Here is a 25,623-nt window from a genome sequence, read left to right as displayed (position 1 = left end):
CCAGCAACCAGGGCCGGGCCCCGCCCCCGCCCGCCCCCCACCCCGGCTCCCGGGAGCCAGGGCACACCCGGTCCGGCCCAGACTCCACTCTCCCCGCCCCTTCGGCCCGCTCCGCCGCGAGGCTCCATCTCCGCCCCGCCCCGCTCCTCGCCTCAGCGCTCCGCCCGGGCTTTGTTGGCGCGTCCTCTCGTCCGCCATGCGAGCATTTCCAGCCAATCAAACCTTTTGTCTCCCGCCTCACCCAATAAGTGTGCTCGGAGGGCGGGGTTTACGCGAGTCCCGCCTCCCGGGGTCCGGGCGGGGTGAGGCTCGCGGGCAACGCCAGGGGCGGGGGTTGTGGAGCAAGATGGCGGCCGCCCGGGGGCTGTCGCTCGCGGCCGCGGCCCTGCGAGCGGTCACCCCCTGGCCGAGGGGCAGGTATCATGCCTAGAAGGGCACTCGGGAAGGGTGTTAAGTTCCGCGCTTCCAGCACGAAAGGGAAACTAAGGTTCGCGGGGGAGGGGCGGGTTTGGCGTGAGGCTGTCCGGGCGGAGGGCGTCAGGTTTGACCCGAGGCTGTCCGGGTAGGCTTGGCCAAGGCCCCTCATGCTCCCGGGTTCACCCTCCTCCCGTGCGCTGCAGGCTCTTTGCGGCTTCCCCGCGACCTCAGGCGAGCCGGGGAGCGTCGTCCTCTAGCCCCGAGGCTGGCGAAGGGCAGATCCACCTTACGGAGAGCTGTGTCCAGGTAGGAGGCCGCACGCGGGGCGGCGGTGCCCGCGTTGCCCGCTGGAGGACTCGGAGGCCAGGGACCTGCCCTTCGCCCACCTTCTTCCTCCCCGTGCCCGGACTTCTAGATATTCCTTCCTGCATTTCAGAGACTTCTGGAAATCACCGAAGGGTCAGAATTCCTCAGGCTGGAGGTGGAGGGAGGTGGATGCTCCGGATTCCAATACAAATTTTCACTGGATACAGTTATCAACCCCGACGACAGGCAAGGAGAGAGGGGAGGGTTCTTGGAAGATGTTCGGCAGGGGTAAAAGTGTCTCCAGTTTAAGGTGCACTTTTATTCCAAATTTAAAAGGTGTGCTCAGGACGCTTGCACCACTCTTCTCACACATCGGGGATACCATGGGGGAAGACTTGTTTACTTGATTGAAAATAAGTTATAGGAGGAAAATTGGCCTGCCTAGGTAGGGTAGTCAGTAGAGAGTCAGGCAGGACTCCATTCCAAGCCAGTATCCCTAAACATTGCCCAGTATTCACCACACAATCTTTTTTGCTTTGAAGAAACTCAGCCCATGTTAGAGGTGATTTGGTGATTTACTTCCTCTGTACATCAGAAAGCAGAGGGTGCTCATCTCTAGGCTCGGCTGTTGTCATGTTTTTGGTGTTTATGATATTCATTAACGCCTCCCTCCTGTCTTTTCAGGGTATTTGAACAGGGTGGGGCAAGAGTGGTGGTTGACTCTGATAGCTTGGCCTTCGTGAAAGGGGCCCAGGTGGACTTCAGCCAAGAACTGATCCGAAGCTCATTTCAAGTGTTGAACAATCCTCAAGCACAGCAAGGTTGCTCCTGTGGGTCATCCTTCTCTGTCAAACTTTGATGCCATGACAAGTGACCTAGACAGTGATTGCCACCATTTGTACCAATTTGAGGAATCTCAAATTAGTAGACTTCTAGAGGTTTCCTTGTAATCATGTCCCTCTCAATTTTATTTCCTCAATCCAGAGTGTTGTATTTTGCCACTATTATTCCCAGAATATGAAGCTTTTAACTCTGACTTAAATGCCACTGCCTACCCATGCCCTCCCCCATTCTAAGTACAACTTCTAGATGCTGTTTTGTAAGATTTAGTAACTGGTTGAAAGCCAGTATATTCTTTGTAAAGTCTCCAAGATTCCAAAATTTGGAGTTGCTTCCCTGGCCTTCAGAGCTGCTTGTACATATGCATAGAAGCTTCATTTTAAAGAAAGTCCTTATTTAATGTTTTTTGGACCAGGGTTACAGATTGAATCATTTGTACTTGTTACTAGGCCAGAAAGGAGAGATGAGGCAAACAAATGAAATGTTACCTGTTTCATATCACTCTTCCTGAAAGTGTTAGTTAACTTATCCTTATTTTCCATCAGCCCATTCTCCACTACTCGTTCATTAGGGCAGATACATTTCCCTCTCACACTCATGAGTCTGTTAGGTTCACAGAGCCCATCACTGAGAAAGCTTGGACCAGTCTCCACAGATAACTGAATCATTTGAAAACTTGCCTCCATCCTCATATAGACCTTTCAAGATTCTGTGACCATGTATCTTTTTTAGGGTATGTTACTTATGGTATAAAATGTCTCTGGTCTCATGCATAGCAGAATTGATCCCTTTGTTAGCATAGGTAATAGATATTTAAGGCTTTTCCGTTTGCTTACCAGATAAGATGTAGAATATCCAGTTAAATTTGAATTTCAGATAAACCACAAATGGTTTTTAGTACAAAAATGTACCAGATATTGCACGAGACTTATTAAAAATGATTTGCTTACTTATCTGGAGTTCAAATTTCAATGGGCATCCTGTATTTTTATTTGTTAAATCTGGCAACATTAGGGTCACAGAAAGAAATGCTTTTCATGCCACAAACTCCAGTTAATTTTATAGTACCCGTGTAGCACTTAAATAGGTGCTACAGAGCTAGAAATAGCTGTGGGATGAATATGATAGTGCCCGGGGAACCAGAGATACATGGGCAGATAACTAAAAGACACAAACACCACCACTACAACAAGTGACTAGCAACATCCAAGTTGATTGTGGAAGACTATTGGTTAAATCCATCCTTGCTCAAGAGATTAAAAGTTTGTTACAGCAAAAACTTGGTTTGGCCTTTTCTAGACGAGATTGAAATTAAGGTCATTTCATAAAAAAATTTCCTATTAAAAAAAATGGAAGTACAGAGTTAAAAGAGAGTATTTGGGACAGAAACTTACATTTTCAATATGGGAAAACCTGGGACTTAGAGAAGACAAACCTGTTGTGTGTACAGTGTGTGCAAAGGGGGAAAAAAGGGGACACTCAGAATCCTGAGCAGATCTCCATAGAAGCATGCAGAAGCAGCATACTGTGGAAGCATATGTGTATCAGTGACGTACTCAAAGTTGCTGCTAATACTTTATACTAAGTCCTTTTGTAACTAAAATGCTGGGGCCAGGCTACCTGTCACTGCTGGAAGCCAACTGAACAGAGACAGGAATTGAATCTATAACACATACTTTGTTGTCTAAGAGAATGGGGGTATTTTACCCCAAAAAACCATTGTAACATCTCATCTCAAGCTTGTCTTTTTCTCGAGAACTAAGCAGAACAGTTAACCATAAGCAGACCTCCCACCACAGCAGTCTGTCGCACTTGGCGCCTCGTCTGCAGAGTGTTGTTGCCTCCTTAGTCATCTTGACCCGAGTATATCCTATTTCCCTGGGCCTAGGAAAAACATCCTGTTTTCCTGAGCATGTCGATGTTTAACACTTCTTGAGGCATCACTGGGATAGGACTCTCAAGACTTTTAGTTCAAAGAAGACATTAATCACATAGTGTTTGTATGTGGCCTATGCTACGTAAGTGCACATCCCTGTACCAGGCATGGTTCTCTCCCTTGCTTTCCTAGCCCCTATCACTTTCATCTTCAAAAGATTTTGCCACATTTAAAACAGAACTTACTCTTTCAGAATGTTTGTGAGTTATTGGTTTGGTGATTGTACAACTCATCATATTCAGTATAATCACAGTAGCTTTATTTGCCAAATAAATAAATCATTAAATTACAATGGTCAATTTGGTAGGAATGGGGTCCCTTAGCATACTTACATGTAAGTACCTATTGTTAATGGGAGAATTAGAATTTTGTGTAGAATCAAGTAGATTTGGGAGAGATCGTCTTCACACTAAGCTTCACAAGGAAACCTGAAGTGGTAACAGATCTGTTGGAGGGGGGTGAAATAGAAACAGGGGATGATAGCATCAAGGGGACACGGGGCAGTTTGGAGTAAACAAGCATGCTAAAATAGGTGTAGACTCCTCTACAGGGTCTGTCTGACCAGATGCCCTCTTCCTGGCAGGCCATAAAAGCTCATAGAACATTTCACAAATGTTGCTCACTGTGCAAATACACTTAGGGAAATTTTATACCCTTCCATTATCAGTTGAAAGATTTTTTTGCTTCCCTGTAACTTTGCAGGGGACATTATCATGGCCCAGTTTCTTGCAGAACTGATTTTCTGTGTAAACTAACTAGTGAGTGCCTGGGCGGCATGCCCCACCTTTGCTTTAGCATAACATAATAGTGTGAGGACTTGAAGGGTAGGGAGTCTTGAATCACCTTTAAATTGTTGGCTCAAAGAAGGGGCCTCTTTGGTCCATGTCCAGAGTGTCTTTTCAGATTTTGTTTTCGTACACTATTCTGTTGGATGGTGACTGGCGGTATGTAAATCATAGGTGTATTCAACAGCTTTTGTGAGAATGTTCACGGATTACCAGAAGAAAACAGGTTCAGAAGTCAGATTCCAAAGGACCACTAAAATAGGTATCCAAGAAGATACTCTTTAGCTTTCTTCTGAGAATTGAGCCCCATTTTGGTCTTTTGTTTTATAGCATCCCAGTGGAGGGTCCACATTTGTTTGGAACATCCCTCATATAGAAGTGGGCAGCATTGGGTGTGATAGTATAGTGTGGCCCTTCTGGAACTCTGGCCCTGAGCTGATTGCATCTCGCTGATAGCAGGCAGAACCTGACACTTCACTGCGACATTAGTATGGTTTTGCTTGTTTGTCTTATAAGCAGGAGATTCCTAAGTGCATTGATGTTCACAGTTTCTCTTTTAAAATCCCCACTTGCCATTCTTTCTCAACAGAAGTGCCATAGGACTGCTTAAAGATAGTTTGTCTTAAGAAGTTTTGAAATAATTCTCATCTGACTTTAATTGTAAAATATAGTCAGAAAAATATATATAATGAGATAAGGAGAGGGATTATTTAAGTAGACTATGGCCAGTAGCTGTATTTAAAAATATTTTATTTTTTGAATAGGTAATACATAAGGTACAAAGTTCAAAGAGGCAGTACAATGCAAAGTGCCCTAATCCTGCCCCCATCCGCCCTGTCACCCTCCCCACAAGCCAAGCCACTGTTTCTAAAAATTTACTCCACAGGTAAGAGGTGAAACAACATGCACAAGAATAGTCACTACAGCATTATTTATGATAGCAAAAGGTAGGGAACCATGGAAATGTCCATCAGTAAGGGACTGATTCAATAAATTAGGTCCATATAGTGGGATAGTACGCAGTTAGAATACAGAATGAGAAGGCTCTTAATGTGCAAGTACAAAGTGAAAAAAAGCCAAGTGCAGAACAGTGTATCTAGTGTGCTGTGTGTATTTTTAATACAAGAATGTGTAAATGGGGCGTCCCCGGTGGCGCAGCGGGTTGAGCACAGCTCTGTGAAGCTGTCTGCAGCCTCTGTAGTGCGGGTTTGATTCCCGGACGGCCAGGGAGATTCCCACATGGCGCAGCAGACCTCTCCTGTCTCGCCCGCTGCTCCCCTCAGCAGTGTATTTTAGTCCTTCTGTCTGTTCTGCTCCCTGCTCTGTCTGGTGAATCCTCTCACCCTCCCGCGCCTCTGGCTTGTACCCCAGTGCTTGTATAAATAAATAATTCTTAAAAAAAAAAATGTGTAAATGCATGAAATACCTCAGGAGGGTGAGGATTGGGAGGAGGGGCATTGGGCACTTAAGGCACAAAAAAGAAAATTTCTGAAATAGGGGTGTACGGTGGAGTGGTAAGGATGAGGTCAGCACATACCCAATTCTCTCCCCTTTCTTAGATGATAGCAGCATATGTCACACTTTGGTGTACAGCCTTCCTCTCCCTTTACCCCGTAATCTGTTTTTGCTATCACGGTATATAGAACTGCCTTTTTTTTCTTTCACTGGACTCAGCAACTAATTATTTCTCATCTTTTGCTATTACACATAATGCTGCAATATTAATGGATGGCTTGCCTATGTCGTTTCACATTTGGTAAGGATTTATCTGAAGGTTAAATCTAAAAGTGGAGTTAATAAAATATTAAGTACTTCTTATAATTTTGAAAGACATTGCTGTATTATCCCCATGAGAAGTTGGATCAGTTTATATTCAGCTATATATGAGAGTGCCTGTTTCCCAAGATTCTTACCAACTAGGAGTCTTAAAAAATTTTTGTTCTTTGCCAATCTGACAATTAAAATAATAGGGTACTAACTTGCATTACTTTTACTATGCTTGAAGGTGACAATATTTTCACTTGTTTAGGCACTATGTCTGCTGAAAGCATCTCAACTAGTATAATAACTGAGGGCAAATTATTTACGCTTTGCGTGTCTCAATTTGCTCATCCAGAAATTGGGAATAAATACAGTAAAGTAGGTTTACCGGATGGCTAAATGAAGTTTATGTACAACACTCAACACAGTGCCTGGCACAGAGCAAGCATTCACTAAGTTATTGTGTGATGGCTGACAATCAGAACAGCAGGCAGGACAAGACAGATTAAACCAAGAAAATAGCATTTATTTCCGTTTCTCCAGTCACAGGGATTCTTGTTCTTTTACATTGCCATTCAAGAGAGAATTGCAAGGTGGAGCTTTCCTTATCTTGAAAGATTAAAGACCCCTTTTCCATGGGGAAAAGGCACAACCAAAAGCACAGCTGGTGAGGGGGTTGTCACAGCCTCATCTTGAATAGTTGTACTTAGCCAACGTGGTAAAGAAATTGATTTAATATGAAATAAAAACCAGAACAGAAGAGCCCAGATTTACATTTCTTTATTCCATCATGGTTTTAAACTCCCAGCTAGCTGAAGTTGGAGTGTCTATTTGTAAACTCAGGGACATGAGCCAACCATTTTATGAAGGGGAAAAGGACAGAGGGCAGAGTAAAGAGGAGAAAAAACATTGGAAATCTGGATTCCTTAAACAAGACTGCACCGTATTTCACCAACTAGAAAATAAACCTTTTCTTTTGAGCACATCAAACTGCTTCCCATCTAAGGAGTGTCCAGGAAAGATTTGTTTCCTGTAAGAAGCAGTACTTAAAGGCCTTCAGACATGTCCGGTGACACCCCTTGCTGTGATGTACAGGAGCTATTGCTGGGTAGATTTTAGATGTTTATTGACCCAAATCTACTGGATATTTTCTTTAGACTTGCTAATACCTTGGTTCCCTCTTTCTTATCAGTTCCCCATATTTTTTCATATTCTTGCTGCTTTCTCAGGCTCCTTGTTGCCCTTTATTTATGTCTCTTACATTGGGCAAGTTAGTATCAGTCTTGCTTCTCTGACATGAGGAGGATCTTCTGTCCCTTTCTTGGACAACAGAATTGGCTACAGGAGGGAGATGTGGCAGAATCCGGCCCTGACCAGATTGGCTGAGTGGTGGTGATAACTTCCCCAATCCTTTTTTGCTTCACAGATTCAGAAGGACCATCCCAGATCAGATGTAGCCTCTGACCCAGTGGTGTAATCATCAGGATGATAATATGTGGATCATGGATGGAAAGGGTGTTTGCAGTATGAGGCTGAAAGACCTTGCACATTTGCATAGCTTGAAGGGCTGGGTGAGAGCCATCCTTTCGTGAGCATCCATGTCAAGGCCAGGGCAGATGGAGGACCGGGCCTCATGGCCAGTGGCTGAAGCACTAAAGCATTTGGTGTTTGAGCCAAGCAGGGCATGGTGGCATGGAGGCAGTGACAGAAGCTCACAGCCAGAGCCTATTCTGGGAGAGATGAGAAGCAGGCCAGACTGACTGCAAGCTGGGATGCAGGGCATCCTGCCTGACATCTTCATAGGGTCTTCCCAACCAGGAGGGCATCCATAGGGCCCCGCCTGTGACTCAGACCCATTTCCAGGTAGCTGCTCACACTCACCCCTCACTGCTACTCCTTGGCAATACAGTGCGGGGGGCCCGTCGCGGCCACATAACCTGGGGAGCAATGGCAGCGGTAGGAGCCCTCGGTGTTCTCACACTGACCGTTGTCACAGAGTACAGCAGGTCCATTCAAGTCATCGCACTCGTTCACATCTGAGGAAGGGAAGGAGAGGGCTATAGGGGGAGCCCAAGTATCTGGTCTAAGCTCTGGCTCCTGCCCTGTAGTGGAATCCTAGGTATGGTGGCCAGAGGCTGAAGTGACTGCCCAAACTAAGCAGTTCAGGGACATAAAGCAGGTGGTAATGAGCCCATAATGTGCTCTGAAGAGTGCCCATACCCTTGCTGGGAACGTGTCTGGGAACCTCCCTGGAAAGGACTTTCTAAACACATTAGGCCTTTGGAGTTTTCTCACCACTGGGCCAGGCTCTGGGAAGCCCCACTAGGGGGCGGCAGTGGATTTCCCTACTTGCCCAAGTTGACTGGCAGAGCCCTCAGTGAGCAGTCTGACTTCTCCAAGGGCGCAGCAGGGCCACCCTGATTCTAAACTTACCCACACAGGCCATGTGCGCCGTGTCCAGCTGGAAGCCCTCAAAGCAGTCGCAGGTGTAGCCCTCGCGCACGCGCACGCAGCGGCCATTCTCACAGCCATTCAGGACGCCGCACTCCTCGGCCTGAAGCCCTTCGAAACCGGCCTGGTGCTCTGGTGGGAGGGAGTCGAAGGGAGCTGTGGCCTTGTATTCAACCCTGGAACCCTTACTGTCTGCTCCAAAGGGGTGCCTCTATTGAACCCCTGAGGTGGGCATGAGCAAAAGGTGTTAAAACAAAAGGCAACATTCCTTTCAAAATAATGAGCATGTGCCATTTTAGTGGGAGCTTGTGCTATGCTTTAAATGAGGGGCCAAGAAGGTTTGGATTCACGGCTTTCACCATGCCAGGGCTCCTGAGCAGGTGGTATCTTTGCAGTTTTGATTTTCTTATGGCGGGTGGTAGGGTATTTTGTTAAAAGCTTTCTGTTGGTGCCCCCTGTGCTAGGTCAGCAGGCAGTTTTGGGGTCTGACCCAGGCATTTGGACTTGTCCCTTGAGTGCCCCATGAGAGGGCTCGGTGTGAGTTTCCCCTTCCCCGTCCTCACCCTGCTGGCAGGGACCAGCAGGTAGAGGGGATGGAGGAGAAACAGCTCCAGGGCCCAGTTCTTCCCCATTTTTGTAGCAACACAGACCTGGATGGCTGGCCACGTAGTGGGGCTGGAGTTCTGAGGGCTGCAGAGGTGGCTCCAGGACTGGTGCACGATCCCCTGGGTGACTGGCTGTGTTTGGGAAGGGTGGCTCAAGGGCGGTGTCCTCAGGGCCTAGGTAGTTGTAGAAGGGGGCTCCTTCTGGGCCGTAGACGCCATAGTGCAGGTCGTCGGGCCCAGGCCCATACTCGTACCCTGGCCGGAAATGGACTCCAGCCTCCCGCTCTGCTTCAATCCGGGCTACATTGCACAGCTGAGCATAGACCTCTGTCAGGGAAGAGGGAGAAAAGAAGCTGGGCCCAGCTCCCGGCCGCTAACTCCTGGTATGCTATTTTCCGGCTTACTGCCCCGGGAGGGAGCATGCTGGGGCAGGTGACCTCCAAGAGGGCCTGGCAGTGCTTCTCTCCCCAGCCCACTCCTGCCCCCCTGGGTCTCCAAGCAACAGGGACAGAACACAGGACCATTACTCTGCTCGTCTACTCCTTCACCCCGCCAAGATGAGGGCATCCCCTACCCTGGGCCCAGCCCTGTTCTGCAGCTATCGCCCTTCCCTGCAGGCGAGGGCAGCCTGCCCCTCTCACCGGAGCTCCTGGGGGGGCACAGAGCACACTGCTGGCTCCAGGCCTCGCCGTCCTGGCAGCAGCATTCCGTGTAGGTGGTGCGGCGCCCATGGAGGGGTTGGCTGCACACATAATTGGTGACTTTTTTCCAGCAGATGTCCATGTGGATGTCATGGTCAGGGAGGTCCTCTGGTGGCACAGGGTGCAGAGGCATATGAGCCCCAGCCCAGGTTCACTGTCCCTGCTGCCCGGCTGTCCCAAGCCCACTGACCCGTGCCGCTGGTGCCATTCACGCAGCGCTGCTGGCTGAGGTCCAGGGTGAGGGGGGGGCTGCAGAAGCAGTGGAAAGAGCCTTCCGTGTTCACACACTCGCCGTTCTCACAGGCCAGGTCTTCGCACTCGTCATGATCTGTGGTGGCAGGAAGATGGGAGGCACATGGCGCAGCACCAGGGGGGTTTGCTCACAGACCCGCTTCATGGAAGGGGTTAGCCTATAACCCATGGTGAAAAGACAGTCCCGGCATCCCCTCCCCTGCCCCAGCCTGGAAGGCCCTTCCCTGAGGCTGTCTTTCTAATAGGTCTGCATAATCTGTGACAGCTCCAGAGCTCCCTTCACCTCAGACCTGCCGGCTGGGACTCCCAGCAAGCATGGGGCCAGCAGGCAAGGGCTGGGTGAGCATTCAGCTGTGGACCCGGGGGGTGGGGAGGGGCGGTGTGTCCTCACCCTCACACTTCCTGTGGGCGGCATCGTAGTGGTAGCCGGGATTGCACAGACAGATGTAGCCAGGCACCGTGTTGAGACACCTGCCGTTTTGGCAAAGACCTGGCCCGAACATCACACACTCGTCTGCATCTGTGGGAGGGCAGAGCTGAGGTGAGGGCAGGGGGAGAAGCAGTAGGAGACAGCACTGATGACTTGGGGCTCCAAAGCCAGACTTGCTGGGTTTAAATCCCAGCTCTGCCTCTTGCTGGGACTTTGGGCAAGTTGCTTAGCCTCTCCTGCTGCACCGTTTCCTATCTCAGTTGTGGCTGCTTCTACTTAGCCTTGCAGTTGTGAGGATTACAAGATTAATCCATGTAAGATGCTTAAAATAGAGCCTGGCACATAGCGGGCACTTAAGGAAAGCTGCTTCCAGTTCTGGTCTTTCTCCAGCTCCAGGGCAGTGGTGCTGAGGGGCTCATACCTGAACTCTGGGTTTGGGCTCCCCAAGTTTTTAGCTCTGCAAAATGGTACCAGGGAGATAAGCAGCTGCTTCTGGCCTTTTTTCACCACACTGTCTGCTCTGCCCCTGTGCCTTGTGATTGTGAGTTAGTTAAGGCATCAGAACTTGTTCCTGGAGGGTCCAGCATCAGGGGAGCAGAGGAACAGAGTTGGGGTTATAGGGACCCTCCATGAGGAGCATGGGTCAGAACTTCCCACTAAAAATTTGTAGATAGTCAGCCCCGGGCCAGGAAAGATGGAAGCACACTGGGAGGCTGGGGCTATCTGCAGCGCTTCCCTGGGGGGGGGGGGGCTCTTGGATGGCTAGGCTGGGCCCTTTGAGGTGAGGGGAGGGCCGGGAGGGGGTTACCTGTGTAGGTGGTCTGTCCGAACATCCAGGCTCCTTCCACCGGGACGTAGCCTTTACCGCTAGGGCAGATCTCGCGGAATTCAACTGTGCAGGGAGGCACCTCAGCTCAGAGAGAGAAGGGCTCTGCCCTTCCCCCTTCCTTTCACTGTCACCCAGCAGAGCTGATTCTGACAGGATTGGGGTCCCCCCTTGGGGGTCTCACCTGAGTCCTCGGCGGGGCAGGGGTCGCAGGTGTCTCCCCAGCTGGCTCCCTGGGTGCAGCAGCACTCGGCCTGGGTGGTGTTCCGGCCCAGGAGGGTGGAGCAGGGCGGCTGGCCGTTCTGCCCAGAGTAGCATCCCATGCGGATGGGGCCTGGGGGGTGCTCCCCTGGCGAGACCTCGGGGATACTCTGACCTGTGTGTGATAGATGCCTCCTATGTTGTATGGTCATGGCCCTCTGGGACACTCCAGCCTTTGGATGTATTTTCAAAAGTTGACATTTATACGGCACGTCACAGTGTGCAAACGCTTTCACCTATGTTATCTCACTCGATACTCTTGCCGACCCTAAGAACTGGGTATTATCATCCATTCCATTTAACAGATGTGCCCGCTGAGGCTTAGAGAAGCTAGGTGACTTGTAGCCACACAGCTATTGAGTGGCAAGGCAGGGAGTCTGCCTAGTTCCTCTGGTGCCAAGGCCCCTGCTCTTTCCAGTAGACTGCTCTGCCTTCACTGCTATAGTGGGGTGCCCCAGTCCCTGGCATACAATATGGGCAGCCTTCCGCTCACTCCTCTGCTTTATAGTGTACCCTGGCCCTCCTACCCTTCCTTGTCCTGGGTCCCCTCTCATTTCCCCAAGTCAGAGAAAGCCAGCCAAGTCCTCATCCAATCTGGGCTGAGAGGCTGAACCTAGCCTTTCTCGGGTGCAGTGAGAAGTGGGCAGTGGAGCTGAGGGCAACTTCAAGTTTTCTCTCACTTGGGGAGGGAATGGGGGGCTCTCTAAGGGCAGATTGAGGGTCCCTGCAAGACCCTATACAGGGCAACCCCATGTGGGCCTCATCTTCCTGAGCCTCCTATGGGGTCATCACAGTTCTGTAGCCACCTGGATGTTCCCTGGCCTGGACCAAGCCCCGGCTTGTTTTGCACACTAAACTCGTTGCCCCTCCACATTCCACCCCTAAGCTGCACCCCTGCCCACACTACCCCAGGTCCAGCCCAGGCTCCCTGTGGTCGTGCATGACCAGGTGGGGTACAGGGTGCACTCACCTCCAGCCACCCTTGGGCGGCAGCGCCCCTCCTGAGCATCATACTCCTCCAGGTCACTGGCGCAGAGGCACAGGAAGGAGCCCTCCACATTCTCGCACAGCGCCGCCCCGCACACGGCCAGCATGAGCTCGCACTCATTCACGTCTGCCAGGAGTGAGGACAGGCTCGTGGGTGGGGAAGAGGCAGCCATACTCCCTGCTCCTGACTCCAGTCCAGGGGCTAGACCGTTATGCTATCCCCCCAAAAGAAATAGGCTAGGCCTTGGGGGAAGAGCAGAAGTGGGTATGAATCAGCAGGAAGGGGGCAGAGATGAACAGAGAGGGGGGAGAGGGAGGGGGGAGAAAGGTGGCAGAGAAGTGTCACCCAGTGGACAAAGACATTCTCCCAGCCTGTCTCTTGAGACTCTGAGTTCCCTAAGGGTGGCACCTCATTAATGTGCTTGCTTTCCCTGCTAGCAGAAGGAACCACCTGGCCTCGGGGCCCTCTGCAGGTGGAAGTGAAATCCCCCCTCCTTGTCGACTCTGTGAGGACCCATTATGGAGCAGCTCAGGAGGAGGGGCCTGCAGTTTCTATCCAGGACATCCAGGATCTGTGGAAATGGGATAAAGGTCCTGACCCTTCTCCTGGCTCAGAGCCTGGCCAGCCCGCGGGCTCTCACCAACACAGTCCCAGCCCGAGGGTGAGGCCCGGAAGCCTTGGTCACAGAGGCAGCGGAAGGAGCCGTCCGTGTTGTCGCAGAAGCCGTGCCTGCCACACACGGTGTCATTGGCACACTCGTCAATGTCTGCAAGACAGGGGCCCGGAGTGTAGGTGCACTCTTGCTCACTCTATTTTCTGGCAACACTTGTTTAAATGGTCTATTAACACCAAGATCTGTGAAAGGCAACTTCTAAACAGAACAAGAAAACTCTAATATTAACATTCCTCAATTTTTGTTTGGCCCTACTGTATGGAAAATACATGAACTTCAAACAGTTGTAGAAGTCACGCCCTTGGGAGAGAAGTGTCTAGCTAGAGCATGACAAATAGGTGTTCTGGGTCCTCCCGCTGCTGGCTCCCCTCCCTGCTCGCTCCCTGCTCACCGATGCAGTCTCCAGTCGGGGTCATGTGAAAGCCAGGCTGGCAGCCCCGGACACAGCGGTAGGAGCCAGGGCTGTTCTCACACCTCCAGGCCCCACACACTGAGTCTCCGTAGTCCTCACATTCATCAATGTCTGTCCCCAGCGCCATGAGAGAGGACAGAAGTGGTCACTGCCCTGGCCCCGGCTCTCTGGCAGTACAAGGTCATCATCTCATGCCCCAAACCACCTCTGGGGTCCTTGATGGGTTCCAAATTACCAAAACCTCCAGTTCAGGACCATTTTCCCTGACCCAGAAGGGGTGTGTCTAGGAGGAAGAGCTCCAAGCCAGGAAAGCACTGAGCTCTCAGCCTTCTGTGTGCCCATCCCTTCCCCCAGCCCTTCCCCGAGCAGCAGAGCACTTGGTATTTCTCTTTATCGAGAACCTTCACCGAAGTTCATTACAGAGAGCTAGCTTCCTATCTCAGTTTCAAAATTGTTCATGACTATTTGTCCTAGCATAAGACAGAACCTGATGGGTGTTTAAAGAGTATCTTTGGAATCAATTTGGCTTTGAAACTAGATTGTGTGCTCTGCTAGCACGAGGACTTGGATGGTCTTCATTTTGTCATCCTTGGGTGGCCCTGAGCCAGCAGAGTCTCAATAAATGCAGCCGGTGGATGATTAACCTGCGGAAAGTGCTCTGCTCCATAGGAAGCTGCAGTTCCTGGTCCCAGGGAGCCAGGGACAGGTCAGGGGTGCAGGTGGGCAGACCTGGGGCAGCGCCCTCCGGCGCATGAAGCCCTTACCCACACACTCCCCACTCTCCGGGGCCGGCTGGAAACCAGTCTTGCACAGACAGTTGAAGGAGCCCTCGGTGTTGACACAGTGCCCTCCCTGACACTGGTCTGTGGCTTCACACTCGTCCACATCTAGAATAAGGGTGCCAGTCAGCCCGCGCAGGTGTGGGTCCCCAGGGCCCTGTGCAGCTTCCTTTGGGCCCCGCGCGGTTGTTAGGAGGGTCAGGGAGTGGTTCAGGGTAGGACAGGGCTGAGAGATCCCAGGGAGAGTCCGGAGCGGGGAGTCAGCGGTCAGGAGGGGGGGAGGGGCCAGGAGTGGGGCTCTGTCAAGGAGAGAAGAATGGCACTTGACATGAGTCCAGGGCTCCTGTGTGGCGCACATCACGGCGGGGCCCTGGTGAAAGACTCCCAACATTTGGTTCCCTCCTCGCTCTCAGCGCCCATCTTCCCGCCCCACCCCTGGGTGGGGAAGTGAGCCTTTCATGTCCATATTCATAGCCTCCAGCTCTCCCTGCTGCTGGCCAGAGGACATGGCCCTGCTGGCCTCTCACCCTGGCAGCTGGTGCCCCCATCTGCGCTGACAAAACCGGGTGCACAGAGACAGAAGAAGGATCCGTGGCTGTTGAGGCACTCTCCGCGGGGTGCACAGTACTCCTCGCCCCTGCACTCGTCCACATCTGCAGAGAGAAGATAGGCAGCTCCCGCTTCCCGCACAATCCCCTGTGCCGTGCCTGGCGGGGAGACCTGAGACACTCACCCTCACACGCGGTGCCATTGGCCAGCTGGAAGCCCCGGGGGCACAGGCACTGGTAGGAGCCGGGCGTGTTCCTGCACTCGCCACCCAGGCAGCGGCTCTGGAGGTCTTCGCACTCGTTCATGTCTGCGGGCCACAGAGGAAGGTGGCCCATGCAGCACCGGGGCCAGGAGCCCCAGGCCGGGCTCTGGAGGGCTGCCGCCTGGCTAAGACCACCCATAGTGGGTCCTGCCCTGCAGCATCACAGCCGAGAGAAGCTGAGGGAGGCTTCAACAATTGGGGGGAAGGGCGGGGGAGGAGAGGGCTCGAGGATGGGGTTCTGGCCCCTGTCCAGCATGATCCGCCTGCCTCTGACAGCCTCTCCAGTGCCCACCTTGGGGACACTAGCCCCACTGTGCCATGACTAGGTGGCTTGGACTTTACTGAGATGCAGTGGGAAAAGAAATGAGAAATAAACCATAGAAGCATACAAAGAACCTTAGAAGGTTCTCCAACTTGGCCGACAGATTGCTTGGAACAAATGGGTGTTTTTCAAAATGTGGTCCCAGCACCCACCTCCATGGAGAACCCTAGGAAGCTAGTTAGAAAACAGATCCAGAGCTCCCCTACAGAGGCTGAGTAAACAGGTCTGGGACCAGGCCCCGGAGCCTGCGTGTGGAACAAACTTTGCCGAAGATATTGACACACGTGAGTTGTGACCCTGCAGCTCATCAGCCCGCTAGACCTGCTCCGCAGTCACCCTCTGACTCCTGTGGGGGCAGGCTGAGAATTGGTGGCCCCAGCCAGCCCCCCATCTGAGGTGGACAGAGAGGCCCCAGGCCTGGAAAAATCCTCGCTGTGTCCTGGTCTCTCCCTTCTCTAAGGATGATGGGTAAGTCTCCTGCACCCCTCTGCCCTCCTCCCCTTCGGAGGTGTGGCCCAGGGCGCTGGGCTGGTAGCCCTTCTCACAGTCCCTGCAGGAGGAGAAGGGCAGACTCCAGGGAAGGCACACTCGTCCAGGTCTGGGCAGATAGTCAGCTGGTCACTGGGGGACCTGGGGTTTTGGGGGGCTCCCTCCCCCTGATGAGGGAGGGACCTCTTCTGCCTCTGACCTTTTCTAACCTTGTAAGGACACTTCCCGCTCCCCAGGGAAGGGCAGTCCCCGCCTGTGAACCTTCTGTAGGGCAACCCTAGCACCTCCAGAACACGCCAGGGCAGCTCTCATCAGCTTCCCTCTGGCTTCTGACTCCCCATTCCTCCTGTCCTCATCTCCAGATTTGGGGATTCTGACAATAGAAGCTCTCCTTGGGGCCAAGTTCATGGATGGTCCTCTAGCCTCGCCTGAAGACTGTCAGCATCACCTGCTCTCTGGGAGGTGAGAAGGCCTCCATTCTCGGTGGCCCTCGGGGTTACCTTCACAGGCAGTGCCATCTTCATTCACCCAGTACCCGCTCTCACAGGCTGAACAGGCAAAAGAGCCCTCAGTGTTGAGGCAGAGGCCCGTGGGGCACGAGGCCCTGCTGGCGCACTCGTTGACATCTGAAACAGGCCATTGAATGCTGTGTGAGATCCTGCAGGACACGTGTGCCAGGGCTGGCAGGTGGGCAGGGGGAGGGAGAGGTGACATGGCAGGGGCAGGGTGGAGCGATGTGGGTAGGGAAGCAGGACTGGGGTGATTAGGAGTATTTGCGGGGGGCAGGGTAGCTGGCTGATTTGCCTGTGAAGGTGCTTTAGCATCTTTACCTTGGCAGCCCTTCCCGTCTGAGGTGACCTCATAGCCCTGCTCACAGGAGCATCTGAAGGAGCCCTCTAGGTTGATGCACCTTCCATGGGCACAGACCCCGGGGGTCAGACACTCATTTACATCTGTGGGAGGGAAATCCAGGAGGGTGGGTTGACCAGAGGACACCCTGTATATATCCTAGAAAAGGGGGCCAAATCTCCCAGGTCTGGGGCCAGTTTGGCCCACCGGCAGACACCTGCAGCGAAGTGTCCAAGACTCTAGATTCACAAATAGGCCTGAAATCCTCTGGCTTCCTACCTGCCAACCAAACGGGTATGCTCCCAGGTTCCCAGCCCGACAACCAGCACAAATAGGTGAGTGGGCAATGCAGACAGGCCAGCTATGCCTGGGCGGCCAAGTGAGTCTCCAGGGCCTGGGAAATGTCTGCCCTCTCCAGAGCCTCAAAGCATCTATTCACAACTCAGTCCCTCCTGGCATTCTGAACCCTGGGCCCTTCTTCGTACGGGGGCTGAAGGGAAAGAACATTCCTCCTACAGCCTACATGTGGCTCCCTCTGGAGGGGGAGGACACCCACTGTTCATCAAGGCATTGCTGTTTAGACTCTGCTGTCGAGCACAGACGAGCAGAAGACCCTCCCCACGCCCCCGGAAGCCAGCTGTGGCTCACACCACCCACCAGCCTCTGCCTAAGACACTTGGCACCTCTCTTCGCCCAGCAGGATCCAGCCACAAAAGCTTCTGGCACTCTGGGCTGTAGCTTCTGGATGGATATGGCCAAGAAGCCGAAGGGGCCCCCACCCTAGCTGATTCAGAGGGCAGAGCACTGGAAACAGAAGCACATCCTCCTTGTGCCCAGGGTCATCTGGGAACCCAGCCTCCCAGCTACTTCCTTCTCCCACATCTTACCCTCCCTGTGTGTGGGCTCAGCCTAAGATCCCAAGACTGACTGCCCCCCAGTGCCTTCCTTGGCAGGCAGCCCTCACCTAGACAGCTCCCTCGCTGGCCCCGGTAACCCTCCTCACAGGCCAGGCAAGTGTAGGAGCCCGGGGAGTTGACGCATCTCCCTTCCGGACAGGTGCCAGGGTGACGGCATTCGTCGATATCTGCAAAACAACAGCCCCTCCCTTGGTCATCTCTGGGAACCGCAGCTCATGGGCAGGTCTGTGGGGAGGCGAATCCTTGACCCTGCCCTGGGCCGGGAGAGGGATGTCAGTTTCCACACAGATGGAAGCGAGGAAAAAATGAGCATTGTCCTGTGTTCCAACTCTACCTCCCACCCACTGTCCTAGACAAAAGACAGAGCTGGAAGAACTTAAAAATTTGAGGGAAACTCCCAGGGTGGGTGCAAGAGGCTGTGGTCCCTCTAGCTGTGGGGGTGGGGTGAGAGAGCTCCCCTTCGTGAGCCGGACCTTTGGGAAGGGACTTCAGTGCCCCCACCCTGGGTCCACCCCCGCCCCCACACTCCACCCCGCTCCCATGAGCTGTTCCTTTACAAGTGGCAATTACTGGGATTGCAGCCAGTGAGATTGTCGCCAGAGGAGCCTGAATAGATCATGAGGTGGGCAATCAAGGCAAAAAGGACTTCCCTGCACATGGAAAATGAGGACTGATGATGACCCTCGATTTTGGATGTAGTCACCACCTGTTCCCGAGGCTGATGGAATAAGAATGGAGGCTGACAAGGCTTCTGTGCTGGAGAGAAATTCTTCCATATAAGAATCAGGTGGTACCCCGGCATCTACTCATGAACAGAGCGGATGAGTGTGCGCACTGGACAAATAGGGGAAGACGGGACCAGACAGGCCTGGAGAAAGCCCTGGAGGAGGCGGGAGAGTTCCCAGGGAGCTCCTATCACAGGAGTGAGCTGTGGGAAGGCATGCTCCTCAGCCCAGCACCTGGGGGTCCAGTCACTTCTGACTGAACTCCAGGAAACAAAAATTTACTCTTCCTAAATGGGCAACTGTCCTTACACAGATTCAGAGGCCTTGTGCCCCGAAAAAGACCTACTCAGCTGCATGGAGGAAATGCAAGGGCGGGGCCAAGGGTCAGGATACAGGCCTTCTGTACAGGGACTAAAGCCAGGAGCTGTCGTTACAGAGTAGGATGGGCCCTGAAGTGGAAGGTGAGACTGAATCTCCCCTGAGAAGCTGGGACACATCAAAGCCCTTGTCCAAGGGAACCAGGGCATGTCGAGTCCCACACTTCACCCTGGGTCAAGAAGAGGAAGACATACCCACAGGGCGGGTGCTTACTCAGCTGGGTATCTGCAAGTAGACACCTAGACCTCTCAGGTAACCTGGGGCAAACGGAGGTAAGGCTCGTCTCTGGAAAGGGGACAGCAGGAGCCCCTAAGTGGGTTGTGGTGACACCAGGCTGAACAGGTCTAAGCATTTCTGGGAAGGTGGAGATGGAGAGAATGAGGCAGAGGAGACAGTGAAGGGTCTAGGACCATCGACTTTGGCCACCCAGGAGAGAGCAGTCAGTGTGTGGCCTGCTGGCCTTGGCCGAGGTGCCAGAGGGAGGACGGGCAAAGCCACTGGGAATGATGCGCAATCCCCGCTTCAGGAGACGAAGAGAAAGGGAATGCAGCAAAGGAGGTGAGGATCCTCCTCAAGACCCTGTTTGAGAAAAAAATGAACTCTTTGGACCTCTCCCACAGAGCTAGGGCGGTGTGTGGAGGAGGCCGACCAGAGCACAGAACCCTGAGATCTGTCCTACCCTAAATGTCTCAGGTGCATCTGCTGGCGTAGGCGTAGAGTCTCACGCTGGCCGTTCACGAGACTTTGTGGCTCTCACTAAAGCTACTCACTAAATCTCAGCTCTCTACTTTCTGGGCCATGGTGGGCTTGTGCCTCCTGGTTCCTTGGGCTTGGGTGGGGCCAGGGGACTAGCGCTGGCCGAGGAGCTCTGAGTGGATGTGACGTGCGTGAGTTAATTGTGTGAAGCCCTAGAGGATGCTCTTTCTTCCATGGTGACTGGCCACACTTGTGATACTGGCTATTCCTTTTGCCTGGCTTTAGAGTGAGGAAACGTGGGATAAGATCCCCACTTCTGCCATGATGGACATGTGGCATTGGTCAGAGAAACACCTCGCTGTGTTCTAAGTCACTAAGATTGGGGCTGTTTGTTAACGCAGCATATCACAGTCTATCCCAGCACATCACTGCTGGCTTCTTTCCTCAACTAGAGCCACGGCCAGGGATGCTCATGCCTGAGTGTTCCGTCAGCAAGTGGGGGGTCAGGGGGTTTTGAGTCTCCACCTGGGCCAGGCAAAGGGCTCCCCTCGTGGGAGCGGAGGTCAGGGGGCCATTAGCTAAGCCAATCAAAGGGAGCCAGATAATGACTCTGGATGATGTGGATCCCGCTTCTAACCAGTCTGAGTTAAGGGCACAGGCTCAAACATCACCAGATAGTCTGTGTTGTTCCCCCAGCCACTTGGTACCTAAACTGGAGTCAGATTTTTCTGCCCTGTCTTGGGTTTGAGTTTTAGTCTAAGATTATGGTAGGTTTGGGTAGGTTTGACCTGGCACTGGAGGCAGGAGCCGTCTGTCTCGTCTATTGCCCTATCTCTAGCCCATGGCGGGGACACCACTCAACCGCAACAAATGCTTGTCGCTGAAGAATGAGACCACGTGACTAAAATGTCATACTCTCTTGTTAGGAAGCTGTTGAAGAGGCCCCAGAGGGTCATGGAAACAGTCGCCAGGGAGCAGCTTGCTGGCTGCTGACTGGATACGGGGCAGATCCTGGAGCCTCTCTAAGCGGGCCTCAGCCTTTGCGGGAGGCTGTAAGGGCACCCGCCTTTGGTCCTTGTGAGCACACTGGGTGGGGAGGGAGCTCAGTCAGGGGCCAGAAGCTCAGGTGAGTTCGGCTGTGGCTGGGGTGGGGAACAGAGCAAGGTCTGGGTGGTCTGCAGGGCCATCCAATATTTCTCTGTGGGAACCCCAATCCTGGTATGACAGAAATGCCATCGGGACTGTTGGGTGGGCTGCTGTCCAGACCACGCAGGCCTCTCACCAGAGACTTTGGGTTGAAGTGAAGAGAGTGGTTTCTTAGTTGGAGAAAGAAGAAAGAGAGCAAGGAAATTGACTGGGCTCACAGGGCGATGGGCTGGGTCTGTGGTTGCTAATGGAAATATGCAGAAGCGTTCAGGGTACATCAGTCTTTCTGTCGACAGGCTCAGCATGTCTGCGCTGGGCCAGGAACTCAGCCTGACCTCCGGGTTGAGGTGTGTGCCTAGAACCTTTGCTCCGGAAAGGCAGGGGACAACCAGCGGAGCAGACTGGGGTGTGGAGTAACCGTGTGCTTCACACGCTTTAGCTTATTCAGTCCCCACAAGAGCCTCCAAGATGGGAATTATGGTTTCCCTTTTCAGATGTCGAGAGAAGAGCCAAACCCAGGCCTGTCTTCACCACAGCCTCTGCCTTTTACACAGACTGGCTGGTATAAATCTGATCTTTTTAATGTTCTGGTATATTCTTGGTTCATTTCCCTTAGTTTTGCTTTTCTTTTCAACAAGTCCTAATGTCAAGTTCATAAGGTTGTTGTGGCACTTCAGTGATGTTCCTAGTATAGCACCTGGCACCAAGCAGGCACCTGTCATATGCCAACTCCCTTCATTATCCATTATCCTGGCAATTGCCAGGCTGTCTGTCTCCTTCATGCTAATGATGACAAAGGAATGGGTTCTGGTCTTGCTCTTGTGTGGGCCTGAATTTTAAAGGGGGAGCACCGAGAGGGGAATATGACATGCTGGGGGTCAGCGAGCGAGTCATCTGTCCTATACCCAGGCAGCTCCCTGCTAAGACCCTCTAGGACTCTGGACCTGAGACCATGGCAGTGACTTTGGGCAAGAGGGCCCTCCCTTCACAGAGGGCACAGAGTCATCCCTCACCTCACCACCCTCTGAAACCAGGTGAATACTTGTCAGGGGAAACCTGGCAGCTGGGAGGATTCTGGGCCTAATCAGGGCAGGATTTCTTTCCAGAGAGATTCACCCTTGATTTACCCTCATCTAAGCTAGTCTCAGCCAGTCTCAGGAGCACATAACTCAGGGTTCTTGCAAACACTAGACACCTCAGCCTGGCAGGGAGGTGGCAGTGACAGGACAGCCAGGAGCTAGCAGGTTCAAACCAGCCTGGAGATCAGTTAACAATGTCACTCCACTTTTTGGCAGGTCCTGAGAAAGGAGACAAGGATTGGGGCTCATTCATTCATTCATTCAACTAGCATTCTTGGCGTGCCTAGAACATGGGTACTTACTGCATGTCACTTACTGAGTGGCACTAAGGACATGGCCCAGCCCTGAGGAGCTCACAGCTAACAAGCTTTGGCAAGGAGCCCAAGACTGAGGCCCTAAGTGGCTCCCAGGTAGACCGACTCTTCTTTGCCACAGAAGTGTGACTACCTACAGCTCCTGGCTACCCACAGCTGCTGTATCCCCTGCTGCAGGGGCAGATGGGATGTGAAATGCCACTGAGAGGATGAAAGGATTCCATAATTCCCAGACAGGTCTTATTGGGGCACATTGGGGCCAAGCTAGAAGGCGTGTTGGGGAAGCTGGTGCATGGGGTGGGGTGAAGGAGATGGTGGGGCAGCAGGTTGCCCTCCGGGGCCCCACTCCTTACCTTGGCAGTGTCCCGTCCTCACCATGATGTAGCCTTGGTCACACTCACAGCGGTACGAACCCTCGGTGTTGGTGCACCGCCCCCCGACACACACCCCTGGCTGCTCACACTCGTCTATGTCTGTGAACACACAAAAAGCCCCATGCTGTGGCCAGCCTGGCAGGGCTTCAGAGGCTTAGGGCAAAGACGCCAGGCTGAGGCCCAGGTGGGGAGGGCATTCGTGTGCAGCTGTGATAAGCGAGAAAAGGGCTCCTAGTCTGAATTGAGAATGATCTGGCTCAGATCCCTGCAAAACCCTGAGTTCCTGTCTCCGAGGGGAGGCTACTTTACAGGCCCATGGAGACCCCTCACATCTGTCTCCTCATGCCGATTCAGGGCTGGTCTCAAGGTGGCAAGCTAAATGGCATGGTCCTCCTGCTGCCAGCACATTTCCCTGAGGGCTGCTCTTAGAGGTCTGAGGGGACTTCTTAAAGGTTCGGGATGAAGCAGCCAGCCAGAGAGCACCTCAGGCCGCACTGGATCTATCCGTGTGGCTTATCCCATTGTCCCAAAGCAAACTGGTTCCCACCACGACATAAAACCCCAACCCTGGTCATGCTGCTCCCCTGCTTAAACCCCTATCAGAGTTCCCCGCTGCCCTGATGCAGCTCACAAGGCTTCACCACCTGGCCCCAACCTTCCTGTGGCCCGTAATCCCTGCCTGTCCCACCGCCAAGCCTTTGTTCACACAAATGCTTCTGTTTGGGATATCTTTGCTCACCTTGGCAGCAAAGAGAGACTTAATCCACTCCAAGGACAGTTCATGTCTTGACTCTTGGTCACTAAAACCACTGCCCACTCCCTGCCTCCACAGTCATACTACTGGTAGACTCACCTTAGCCCCCAACCCCCACTACTGGTTCAAGCACTGTGTCCTTGTGCAGATTAAAGAGCTGAGCAAAAACGGAACACTGAAGAAATCTTAACCACTGTGTTATGGTAGCATTGTCTACCTTGTAAAGTCCAAACTCCTCAGTTTAGCAGGTGAGATCTTTTATGATCTGGTCTACTTTTCTCACCTTTGGTTGGTTTCTGCCTTCCATATAACTCCTGAATTCAGTCACACAAGACCTGCTTTTCAGCTTCTACACCTGCTGTTCCGGTGCCTGAAGTGGCTTCCTACCCACCGGCTTGCCTCCCTTCACTAATCCCTGACCTCACAAGCCCCTGCCCGGGGTTCTCTTAGGATCAGACTTATGGTAACTGTTCATTTACCCAATTGCTGAGTATGTGCCTTAGTATCCAAGTGTCCCCAGTGTCCGGCACAGAACCTTTCCTCCTCCCAAAGTGCTTCTTGAATGGATAGAATCGTAACCTTTTGCTTGAGGACTGTGTTTCCATCAAACTGTACTTCATAAAACTCTAGTGCACAGTGGAGTCAATGGCAGAGGGTATAAAATGCACACCTGGTTATCATTTTTTTCAGTGCTCCCCTTTTGCTAAGCCCTTTAATATTATACCTGTGATTCTGACCCAGCAGGACTGGGCCGGCCCAGAAACCTCCATGCTAGCAACTCCCCAGGCAATTCTGAAATAACTGGCCCTTACTTTGAGAAACTCCAATCCCAATGGAAAAGAAAAGGGGATTAGGAGGTAGAGTCATATGCGAGACCTTGATAATGAACCCACACACTGGAAGGACCAGGACTCCTGCTAGATGAGGCTGGCGAAACTGACTTGCTCCATGGAGAGCAACAGAAGTCGAGTTAAAAACCTGGGATCTTAACACGCACACAAAGAGGGAGCCGAGACAGATCAATGCTTGCCTTAAAAGGCGAAACTATAATGAAAGTGTGGGTGAATATCTTTGTGACTTAAGGTCGGAAAGGACTTCTCAACTAAAGCCCCCAAAGCATTAAAAATAAGGCCAAAAGGTGGACTTCAATATATCAGAATTAAGCATTTCTGTTAAAGGAAGGACACGTGGAAGTTAGCAGACAGAGGACAAAATGGAAGCCGCTAAACGCAGCCAAGCAGCTGAAATATATAAGGAACTCCTAAAAACTCGTAAGAAAAGCCACCAATAGGAGCCTCCCCTGGTGGCTCAGTGTTTGAGCGCTGGGCTGTGAAGCTGCCCGCAGCCTCTGCAGTGCAGGTTCGATCCCTGGCTGCTGGCAAGGGTCCCACATGGTGAGCAGACCTCTCCTGCCACGCCTGCTGCTCCCCTCAGCAGTGTAATTCGTCGTTTTGCCTGCTCTGTTCCCCGCTCTGGCTCTGGTGAATCCTCTCACCCTCCCGCGCTTCTGACTGTACCCAGTGCTTCTATAAATAAATAAATAAAATAAATCTTTAAAAAAAAAAAAAGAAAAGCCACCAACATTACATCTGAAGAGGTGGACCCTATAACCCTAGGTTATATATGGTGTTGTAAACCAAATGTTGCCTCAATAAAAAAGAATGCTGTTGGAAAACTGAGCAAAAGACATAAACAAGCAATTTCCAGGTAAGGAAACCCTACAGTTACGTAGTTAAAGTACAGTTATTTTAAATATTCAGTATTCAAATAATTTTATATGAATTAATAATTTATACTTACATTATTTTGAGTGCTATAAATTGTGATGTTTACATTAATTATATCAATCAGTGACATAATTCATAAGTAAAAGTAAATGATTAAAATAATGAGATGTTGTTTCACTGCCAAAATTTGGAAAATGAACGTCATCCTGAATAAGGGCTCACGAAGTGGCAGTCAGGCCCCCTGGGAAAGCCCTGACGGCTGAACTGGTGTCTGCCTCTCGCCCCCCAGCTGTTGGGACTGGCAGTGACATCCTGGACATCCAGGCTGGCATGGTAGGACCCTTTGTCTGGGTCAGGCCTGGCAAGCCCCACTCCCTGCAGCCATCATTGCTTGTCCCAGGCAGTGCCTTGGGCTGGGCTGCAGAGCAGTGCCCTTGGCCCAGGGCACCTGCTAAGGCCACGAAGCCTGGAGAAGCCACTTCCCCAGCCCCCAGCCTCTCCCCTCACTAACTCTAAGCTATTCTGTGCACTACAACCTCGGTGCCTTGGTCACCTCCCGGAAAGCCAGCTGACCGCATCACCACCCCCTGCTCGCAGACTTCTGCTGGCTCCCTCTGCT

The 25,623-nt window shown here is 52.3% G+C and overlaps 2 protein-coding genes across 2 annotated transcripts in view; one reads left to right on the top strand and one right to left on the bottom strand.

Annotated features, from left to right (window-relative positions):
• The first annotated feature begins 341 nt into the window (after positions 1-341).
• ISCA2 (iron-sulfur cluster assembly 2) lies at positions 342-5,691 on the top strand. Its single transcript, XM_037503858.2, has 4 exons — positions 342-417; positions 621-723; positions 854-969; positions 1,408-5,691. The coding sequence occupies exons 1-4, from the start codon at positions 347-349 to the stop codon at positions 1,580-1,582; spliced, it is 465 nt and encodes a 154-aa protein (XP_037359755.1). The 5' UTR covers positions 342-346; the 3' UTR covers positions 1,583-5,691.
• The window catches only part of LTBP2 (latent transforming growth factor beta binding protein 2), an 87,691-nt gene continuing 67,134 nt past the window's right edge, over positions 5,067-25,623 (bottom strand). The window contains exons 18-35 of the mRNA XM_037501851.2: positions 22,503-22,622; positions 17,859-17,978; positions 16,876-16,998; positions 16,546-16,671; positions 15,157-15,279; positions 14,951-15,076; positions 14,409-14,531; positions 13,624-13,755; positions 13,200-13,325; positions 12,542-12,685; positions 11,495-11,686; positions 11,293-11,376; positions 10,446-10,574; positions 9,993-10,130; positions 9,743-9,910; positions 9,147-9,428; positions 8,479-8,628; positions 5,067-8,081 (exon numbers count right to left, since the gene is read on the bottom strand). Coding sequence (XP_037357748.1) covers positions 7,936-8,081; positions 8,479-8,628; positions 9,147-9,428; positions 9,743-9,910; positions 9,993-10,130; positions 10,446-10,574; positions 11,293-11,376; positions 11,495-11,686; positions 12,542-12,685; positions 13,200-13,325; positions 13,624-13,755; positions 14,409-14,531; positions 14,951-15,076; positions 15,157-15,279; positions 16,546-16,671; positions 16,876-16,998; positions 17,859-17,978; positions 22,503-22,622 — 2,552 coding nt within the window. The 3' untranslated portion in view covers positions 5,067-7,935. The remainder of the gene's footprint in view (positions 8,082-8,478; positions 8,629-9,146; positions 9,429-9,742; positions 9,911-9,992; positions 10,131-10,445; positions 10,575-11,292; positions 11,377-11,494; positions 11,687-12,541; positions 12,686-13,199; positions 13,326-13,623; positions 13,756-14,408; positions 14,532-14,950; positions 15,077-15,156; positions 15,280-16,545; positions 16,672-16,875; positions 16,999-17,858; positions 17,979-22,502; positions 22,623-25,623) is intronic.

The sequence above is a fragment of the Talpa occidentalis genome, unplaced genomic scaffold (assembly GCF_014898055.3).
Source record: "Talpa occidentalis isolate TD23 unplaced genomic scaffold, MPIMG_talOcc4v2.1 talOcc4.11, whole genome shotgun sequence".
NCBI classification, from domain to species: Eukaryota; Metazoa; Chordata; class Mammalia; order Eulipotyphla; family Talpidae; genus Talpa; species Talpa occidentalis.
The sequence above is the reverse complement of the archived record's forward strand: the minus strand, read 5'-3'. Positions and strand labels throughout refer to the sequence as shown.

Excerpts from the sequence above, each read along its gene's own strand:
- ISCA2 (XM_037503858.2), top strand. The coding sequence starts at position 347 with ATGGCGGCCGCCCGGGGGCTGTCGCTCGCGGCCGCGGCCCTGCGAGCG. Across the intron at positions 418-620 it reads ACCCCCTGGCCGAGGGGCAG|GCTCTTTGCGGCTTCCCCGC; the intron begins GTATCATGCCTA and ends CGTGCGCTGCAG. Across the intron at positions 970-1,407 it reads GTTATCAACCCCGACGACAG|GGTATTTGAACAGGGTGGGG; the intron begins GCAAGGAGAGAG and ends CTGTCTTTTCAG.